Source organism: Schistocerca americana, chromosome 3 (assembly GCF_021461395.2).
Source record: "Schistocerca americana isolate TAMUIC-IGC-003095 chromosome 3, iqSchAmer2.1, whole genome shotgun sequence".
NCBI lineage: Eukaryota > Metazoa > Arthropoda > Insecta > Orthoptera > Acrididae > Schistocerca > Schistocerca americana.
The window spans coordinates 540,092,674-540,102,155 of NC_060121.1; the positions used below are offsets into that span (position 1 = coordinate 540,092,674).

At 37.2% G+C, this 9,482-nt stretch overlaps 1 protein-coding gene across 2 annotated transcripts in view; it reads left to right on the plus strand.

Moving 5' to 3' along the window:
- LOC124605344 (coiled-coil domain-containing protein 22 homolog) overlaps positions 1 to 5,036 on the plus strand; it is a 231,796-nt gene extending 226,760 nt beyond the window's left edge. For both annotated transcript variants that reach the window (XM_047136955.1, XM_047136957.1), the window contains exon 11: positions 1,429 to 5,036. In XM_047136955.1, coding sequence (XP_046992911.1) covers positions 1,429 to 1,560 — 132 coding nt within the window. In that variant the 3' untranslated portion in view covers positions 1,561 to 5,036. The remainder of the gene's footprint in view (positions 1 to 1,428) is intronic.
- Positions 5,037 to 9,482: the final 4,446 nt, after the last annotated feature.

Genomic DNA, 9,482 nt, shown 5'->3' on the forward strand with positions numbered 1-9,482 from the left:
TGCAAGAAGACCATCCACAGTTTGTATGATAAATTTGTGCAGGAAGGAACAGTATTGGAAGCGAAGCGACCTCTACCTAAGCCTGTTTGTTCGGCGGAGAATATTGAAGGGGTACGAGTTGCTGTACAGAGAAGTCCCGGGAAATCATGTAGAAAGACAACGGTGCAACTGAGAATATCCAGACGCTCCGTTCAATGCATTCTTAAAAGTGACCTCCATATGTACCCATACAAGATGACCTGTGCACAGAAGCTCACTGAAGAATACAAGCAGCAGAGACTACTGTTTGCTTAGTGGGCGGAGGATAGGGAAGAAACTCTCAACAATGTTTGGTTTCAGACAAGGCGCATTTTCATTTAGACGGTGTGGTAAACAAACAAAATGCGTGCTTTTGGGCCACTGAAAACGCACAAGTGCTTCATGAACGACAACATTATGTTCCATGGATTACAGTGTGGGCAGCAATTTCCAGTCACGAACTTATTGGACCCTTTTTCTTTGAAGAAACTGTAAACAGCGGGCGTTATTTGAGCATGCTTCGCAATAGCTTCATTCCACAGCTTCTTGTTACTGCCTTGCCCTTCAACACGCAGTGGTTCATGCAAGATGGATCAAGGCCACATACTGCAAACACTGTGTTGGAGTTTTTACACGAGCATTTCGACATGCGGATCATTTCACTCAGGTTTCCAGGTCGCTTCAATGATGGACAAAATTGGCCCCCCAATAGTCCAGACCTCAATCCATGTGACTTTTTTCTTTGGGGATACCTAAAGGAAATAATTTTCCTGAAACGTCCACATGGTTTAATGGGGCTCAGAAGACTTATTCTTCAAGCTTGCAGTGAAATTACGGAAGACGTGTGCCATAGGGTAATCACTAACTTCAGTGTTTGTTTGAAGGAAGTTAGGAAACAAAATGGTGGACATATTGAGCATATGCTGAGTTAGAACAAATCTCCATGGACAGCTCTTCATTGTAGTATATGTTACTTTCAGATTGTATTGACAATAAAGTTTATATTAAAAAACAATACAGTAACATATTTCGTGCGCCACCCTGTATTTATGCAGAAGAATCAAAGACTAAGGTGTAGGTATCCTGCCTTTATAATTGACCAATGGTGTGATGGAGTTAATCTGGTTTGAAGGGTCTTTCTCATTGCTGCAATAATACGAAAGCCATTGGTCACAATGGCTGTACTGATGCCAAAATGTCATCCATAACCATAGATGGTGCTTTGTTGCTGCCAAAAAGTGCTTGGTATTTAGAGCTGCAAGTGATTAAATGCTTTAATAGGTGAGGAATTATGTTGTTATTTTGATGTTTATTAAGTTAAAAATTATTTATAATTTTATTGAAACTTTACACATTTTGTGGATAGATTTTTCATCTCATTTATTTCAAAAAACGTTTGTTGACTTCCAGATAGAAACTGAAACTGCAAAGAATGTTGGATCCAATTTGGAGAGAGTTTCTGCTGACTTGCGACAGATGCAGCAAGAAAATGCTGCACTTACAGCACAACTGAAATCTAAAGCTCAAACAAATCAAGTTTGAAGTTGGTGCAACAATTCACATTTCATGCATGTTAATAGCTCATGGTTAAGCTAGCTGTAGAATAAAGTTTATGATAATATTGATGCAATATGGTTTATTAAAAACTGCAGACTTTTTTCCCCCCAGTGCAAGTGTCTGCTCTATAGGCCAACCTGGTGACTGTCGAATTTCAGTAGAATCACATATAATTATTTGTTAAACAGAACTTTGTTTTAGACTGAAACATATTAGCAACATATAATGTCACCTCATTGAGGTATTGTGATATATTACATCGTGATTGGGAAATGATGAAACATGTACATATATTTACATTAGTTACATGCAGAATACTTGTAGAAAAAGTGCCTTATGGGAAATGCTGCTGTTTTCTTATTTGCAGAAATTGTTCTCTTGCAAACAGCACTTACAATTTTAAACGGATATAGACAGTAGAAAATCAGTTTTTGTTGTTGACTGTGCAACAGCTTTGTTGAAGTGTAATATTGTAAATTACCACATGATAACATTCACTTTCACATCACATTGCTTGTATGGTGCTTCTGTAATATAACTCCATTTTGTAAAGAAGTTTAAATAATATGCTTTCTGGCAGCTTCATTAGATTACTTTGTGAGAAATGTGATAATGGATTAGTGTATGGAAAATTATTGTGTAGAAAAGGGTATGGTGTTCAGCAGGAGAAGAATCAGCCAGTACATGTGGTAGGTACAAGGCCTAAACAACCAGAAAAGGAAGAGGAAAAGGCAGATGTGTGTATCTGATCAGCACAAGAGAAGGAGATGCAAATATTTATATAGTGATCCTCAGGATTAGTGGCTACAAATTTACCACAATACCAGATGCCATAAAAATTTCAAAGTTGTTTCCCAGCCTTTTACACTACATTATCGTATTTTTGCTACACAGCAGTCACAGTTTCTAGCACTGAAAGGGAAAAAAAGGCTATTCTTATATGGAAACGTTTGGGCATTTACAAAATGTTCTTATGTGTATTTATACCAGGCTGTGGGAGGTGTTTCTGTCACAGAACGCAAATTAGGTAGGTGAATCATGTTAACAAGCAGCTAAGCTAATGGAGAACTCAGCATTTAAGTACTTTTGTTTCCAAATATTATTAGCTGGAATTATTTTCAACTGCGCAAATTGTGTAAAAGATTAATATAAATATCACTGTGTATGCTTTACCATAAGAAGAATGTTTTGTTGGTGTAAATATTAGCTAATCTACTTTTTATTGGTTGGACTGATGAAATAATGTAATTTGAATGTTTTTTGAAGTATTCTACAAAGTAATGTAAGAGTAATGAAGGGAGACTATGATAATCCAGTATGTATGTAAAGAATTGTTGATGAGTTTTGAGTTTTCCGCAGCTAATGCGTCGTGTGCCACCAACTAAAACTTGGGGCATGGAATGTTTAGATTGGGAATTTGTGTTTTTAAGGCATTAATGATGGAATTAAGTAACTTTTATTTCCTCAGGCAATACTGATTTTGCAGTTTCATATTACATACTCACAAATTTCTTGTTCACAAATTTCTTGTTCTCCAGGCAACTGAGAACTGAAATTTTCCTACCAAGGCATCAGCCAGTACTGGCATTGCTACTACCATCTGAATCAGTGGTCATGTTAATCAATTGCTGCTTGCATGTTTTATGATCTTGATTCTGTTGTTGCTGAACATTTTCTTGCCAGTGGGGGGAGCTGGGAGCTTTACTAACTAAGCTAATAGTGGGGAAAAAAACCTTGTGACTCACTTGAACAATTATTGTGATGGGGTAGATTATGATTTGATGTTGATATTCAAGTTTTGATCATTTGTTTAGATAACTACTTTTTTATTTAGTATGATTTGAATTGTCTGTATTCAAAAAGCTATGATGCTAATTTATTCATACAAATAGTGGAATTTACTGTTTCAAACATTGCAGTGGGGTTGGGAGTCAGCTGTAAACAGCATGTAAATTATTAAATATTACACAAGCTGTCAGTGACATTTTAATGTGAGAGTTTCTGAAATGTGAAGCTATGAAAAACAAATGAATTACAACTGTATGATGTAAACATATTTTCAGTTACTTGAATTTTTCAGCAGACTGGGCTCTTCCAGTTAGGTGTTTTTGGAAGAGAATGGCCCACTTAAGTTAGTGTTTGTGATTGAGTTTGCGTTTAAGTAGTCACTAATACAGAAAATCAGAATGGCTATTTTCAGTTTTAGTTTATGTGGTGGTGCAAATAAGGAAAAAGTGAAAAAAGATGTGTAAGAGCAAATTTGACCCTAAATGCCTCAATTATGACAGCAGTTAATCATTTAATTCCCCATTTGTGTGGTCATAGCTTATGTATAAATACTTTCTTCATTCTGGCATATAACAATTACACAGCCAGTAATATTGTTCATTAAGTATTTGTGACAACAGTTGGTTTATTCTGTGGTATGAAAGTGAATGAGAGAAGTTACAGATGAAAATGCTAAGTAATGTTGTCTGATATGCACCATTAATTGAAGTGTGTATTTCTTAGAGCAAATTTTGTTATGGTTGAGTTGTAAATGATACATTCCTATGTAAGTCATCTCTCTTCATTGATGGTGATTATGTTGTATGCTGCTATTTTGCTGTAAATTTGTTAACATGTTGCAATATACATATCACATGTAATATTTATATACAGAAACATTGAGAGGTCTGTAATTTGTTCTGGTGTGTTCTAATAAGGATGATATTTATATGCATGAAGAAGGGGAAACAATGTTCTCATAAGTGAACATGTATGAAAGTAGAGCATCTTGTGTATTAATGGTGTTAATTAGCAAGAGGAACTTCTTAATACACTGTCTATTAATGAATAGTGGTCAGTATTGGTGAAATGTGGAATATGTACCCCATTTCTCGTTGTATTGGAAGTAATATACTAGATTTAAACTGACAAATTGAACATGTGTGAATGAGAGTCGTATTTTCATGTTTATTTGTTGCCATAATAGCTTTATAATTCCCATTTATGTTGTTGATATTTTTTACCACTGAAAACTTTGAATTTGGTCAATATTTTACAAATGATCGGAAATTTCTAATTCAAGGCACTGAAGTAGCCTTTCTTTTGGAAAATAGAAAAATGCCTTAGAACAATATGATTTGCTTTTCATCTTTGTATTGCTAGGATGCACTGGTTTTATATTTATTCTGTACTAGATGACTCAAGTAGCTCTCACAAATGTCCAACAAACAAGTAACAAATCATGATGTTGCAGAACATTCTGAAAGCAAGTCGGTAATAACTTGTTAAACTTGGCTGAAGAGAAGCATAATGAGTATTTTTTCACTTATTGTTGATTTTTATTCTTGTTTGTTGTATTTATGTCAGTAATGGTTTCAGTAGCAATTGGATGTGGTACAGCGACAATACAAGAAGAGATTTGTTTGTTATTTATACCTATGTGTTAATAAATTTTTTACATTTTTCAATTAAAACTAGTCATCTGCACTTTCTACACAGTATTAGAGAGCTCCTCAATAATCTCTTAATAAGGTTTGGACATAATTAAGTGTGTGTGTGTGTGTGTGTGTGTGTGTGTGTGTGTGTGTGAGAGAGAGAGAGAGAGAGAGAGAGAGAGAGAGAGAGAGAGACTAAGACACAGATGAAAGTTTGACAGTTACTTGTCAGTTTGAGAAAAGCAGCTGTATATTCAGGATTTAACATTTGATATATTTGGTAAGGATTTAGCATACCCACTAGCAAATATTGAGATTGGGTACACATGAGCTGCCATGAGTATCGAAGAGGAATAGTGCAGAGCTACTGATCCAGTTGTTTACTTGCTGGCAGTAAAGACCTGGTCCAGCAATTCTTATGCAGACATCAACTGCATCGGACCTGGGCTTTGCCTTGTATCATCCTTTGTTTTCCGTGTGCTTAGTTTACTCATTTGCTTGTGATGGTAGCATTGTGTTTGCTCCATGCTCATCTGTATGCAGTGTTTGGACACTTTGCTATGTGATACACTGATTCACACATTGAGTTTCATTCCCTCTTCCCAGGTTCAGCTCTCTGAGTTTGTACTGTAGTTGAGCCACTGTTGGCCAGTAGAGTAAAATTTTGTGCCAACTGTGACAGTGTCACTAAATTGTCACGCCTGTGCACATGCTAAACTTCTTATATTTTACAATCTTTATATGTTTTAGAAATGTATTACAAAGACTTTTAGATAATTTGCAGTATGATATTACATTATTAAACACAAAGCATAGCTGAAAGATCAACATTTATTTAAACTTTATGCGTCATAAATTGAATGTCAAGAAACTAATCAAGTTCGTGTCTTTATTCAGCTTCCTGCTGCAGTACAGTCATCTTACAAATATCAACTTATTAGATTCTCATTAAATTAACATAAATGAATTGGGATAATAGGACATATCATTCATGTGGGTCTGATCTTTATTGTGTATGTGGAGACCTCTTTATTTTAGCACTATTTAATGAGATATTAACTAATTTATTTATAACAATTTGTGTATGTTAATTCTGTAGTGCTGCCTTCAAGACCTACATGACTGTGTGCCATACATGTATCTTGTCTATAGCATTTATTATTAATTTTATAAACACTTTTATATATCAATGTTAGTAACTTCATTAATATTTACTTCATACATGTAATGTTTTTAGTGAGTTCATCTCTTTATTGAGACTTCAACACTGTCGTTAGATCTTCTGTATCAGATCTAGGAGTGGTTTTTTAGTGATGTTCAAAGCTTCAGATTTTGCACAGTCAGAAGCTGATTATTTTTGCTTAGCATCCATAAGCATGCAGTAGCCAGTTAGCCTTAAACATCCTGGGATTTCCAAGCAGCAAGGTTACAGTGGCTCGCCAGACAGCTTCCCAATCTTGTTTCCCAGTTCCCTGCAATGACTTGGAACGCAGCTGCAATTGCAGTTGTTAAACGTAGGTTCCTGTTATGAACACTTGGATATTGTTTGTGTTACAGCATTGCAAATGACAATAAGGGTGAGAACTGAATCCGGTGTGGCACATGGTTTATTCTCGTCAAATTTCTTCACCAGGATTAGCACGCTTACCATGTGTTTCCTGAGCGAAATACTGTTCACAGTCTTTCAGTTGTCAAACCATCAGTACCCACTGGCACACTAAAAGCTGATGACGTGGCTATGACACAAATTTATTTGTAATAAAGCCCAAGTAGCCGTTCATTGATGTTAAGAATATATGAGTGGCTTATATTAAGGATATACTGGGTGAGTCACGAGGTTTCCCCCGGTTTCTGGAGGGTATTCTTTAGGTTATTTGGGACAAAAAATGTAAATAAAGTAATGGGATCAGATACATAATTAAGGAGCTACAGTAATTGAAAAACTCGAAAATGGCAGAAAAAAGTTTTATTGTAGGATTTCACTATAAAAAATGCACATAATAATTAATTTAAACAATTATGTAGCAGTCTCTTGCTTTCAGAGTGAATTTAAAGCAAGTGTTCAAAATTTCCTTCCTGTATTTGAAGGCAAAGATTTGCACGGGAGTGACCCACGCGAGTAGCATTTCGTAATTTCACATGCTCATTCCTTATTGACGTTGCAGCATCGAAAATGCATTGTATCAATTCTTCTCATTTTTCCCGTTTAACTTCGTACACAATGTCTTTCATCCACCCCCAGATGCAGTAATCTAGGGGTGTTAAATCCGGGGATCTGGTAGACCAATTGATAGGGGCCCCACGACCTATCCATCGATGTGGAAATTGCCGATTAAGATAAGCTGTTACCATATGGTGGAAGTGTGCAGGTGCCCCGTCATGCTGGAGATACAGGTGATGTCTTGTTTCCAGAGGAACGTCTTCAAGAAGCTACGAAAGTCACCGCACATCTGAACATTTAAATTTCCCAGGAGAATAAACAGCCCCAGTAACTGGTCACACACAACGCCACACCACACATTGACACTGAATCTGCATTGAAATTGAGATACTACCGTGACGTGGATTTTCGTCTGCTCGGACATGCATGTTGTTGATGCCATCTCCTGTAAAGGTTGCCTCATCACTGAACATTATGAAGCGATAGAGCTATCGATTTCCATTTAACCAGTTACAAGAGTGCAAACAGTTGGCGCAATCATGTGGCTGTAATTGGTGAACTTTCTGCACATGAAAAGGATACAGTCCATTTTCATGAAGAACCCTACATACCTTAGATTGTGAAACGTTCAATCAGTCAGCTACCTTGAATGAGGACTGTGCTCTATTTAATTAAGAATGTTTTTCTCTTCTTGAACGTCATGATGTCTTTTGAAGTGAATCTGAATACTAGGAAGAGTACCAGTTTCTTTGCAATGTTCGATATGTTCCACTAAACGTTTTGGCACTCAGAATCCTACGATTAGGATACTGACGGTGATTCCGGCTGGGGTGGCCGAGCGGTTCTAGGCGCTACAGTCTGGAACTGTGCGACCGCTACAGTCGCAGGTTCGAGTCCTGCCTTGGGCATGGGTTTGTGTGATGTCCTTACGTTAGTTAGGTTTAAGTAGTTCTAAGTTCTAGGGGACTGATGACCTCAGAAGTTAAGTCCCATAGTGCTCAGAGTCATTTTGAACCGACGGTGATATTTGGCAACAGCAGCTTTTGCATCACCATCACAGAAGCCCAAAATGTACACCATCTCTCCATACTCTTATGATGAAAACTTGTATGGTATCGCAAAGTGTACTGTACACAGGAGGCAATAACAGTAAATAGTGACTGCAATATCAGCAACGTGGTCTTTATGCAAACATACCACGCGCTGCGCTTGTCTACCTAAGACTGATCATGTGTCCTGTGAACACAAGTGTAGTGCCCCATACACCATGGCATGTTTCGGAACTCTGTTGTAGATCATTAATTAGTGATCTGATCACATTACTAAATTACGTTTTTTGTTCCAAATAACCTAAGGAATAGTCTCCAGCAACCAGGGGAAAACCTTGTGACTCACCCTGTAGAAGTGGCAATCAAAAAATTTCCATACAAAGGCCATACAGACCAGAATCGCTATGCCAGCCGAGCAAAATCACCGTGAATATTGAAGCAATCAATTATCTTACCGAAGCATCAGGCTGAAGTTTTTTAACAGTGCAGTAAAACATCATGTTCTGTGTGTGAAAAAGTTGGTAACTGCCTGCTGCACATCCTCATCTGACAGGAAACCCCGGCCCCTCACGGCCTTTTTTAAAGGACCGAATGCAAGACATTCATGTGGGAAGAGATCTGCATCTATATCTACATGATTACTCTGCAGTTCATCATTAAGTGCCTGGCAGAGGGTCCATCGAACCACCTCCAAGCTCTTTCTCCCGCGCTACACTCTCGAATGGCACGCAGGAAAAGCGAGGACGTAAATCTTTCTGTGTGAGTTCTGATTTCTCTCACTTTATTGTGATAGTCATTCCTCCATATGTATATGGGTGCCAGTTGAATATTTTCGCAATTGGAGGAGAAAACTGGTGATTAAAATATGATGAAGATCCTGCCGCAAAGGAAAACTCCTTGTTTTAATTATTGCCACTTCCTCACTTATCATGTCTGTGGCACGTTGTCTCCTACTTCGCAATTATAAAAAATGACCTACCTTTCTTGAATTTTTTCCATGTCCTCCATCAGTCTCATATGATTCGAATCCCACACCGCAATACTCCAGAACAGAGCAGACAAGTGTGGTTTGTAAGCAGTCTCCTTAATAGACTTGCACTTTCTAAGTGTTCTGCCAATAAATCATGTAATCTTTGGTTTCTGTTAGCCTCAACATTATTTATGTGATCTTTACAATGTACATTATTCCTAATCATAATCCCTAACTACTTAGTTGCATTTACGGACTTTAGATTTGTGTGATTTATCGTGAACTGATATTTAGCAGATTTCATT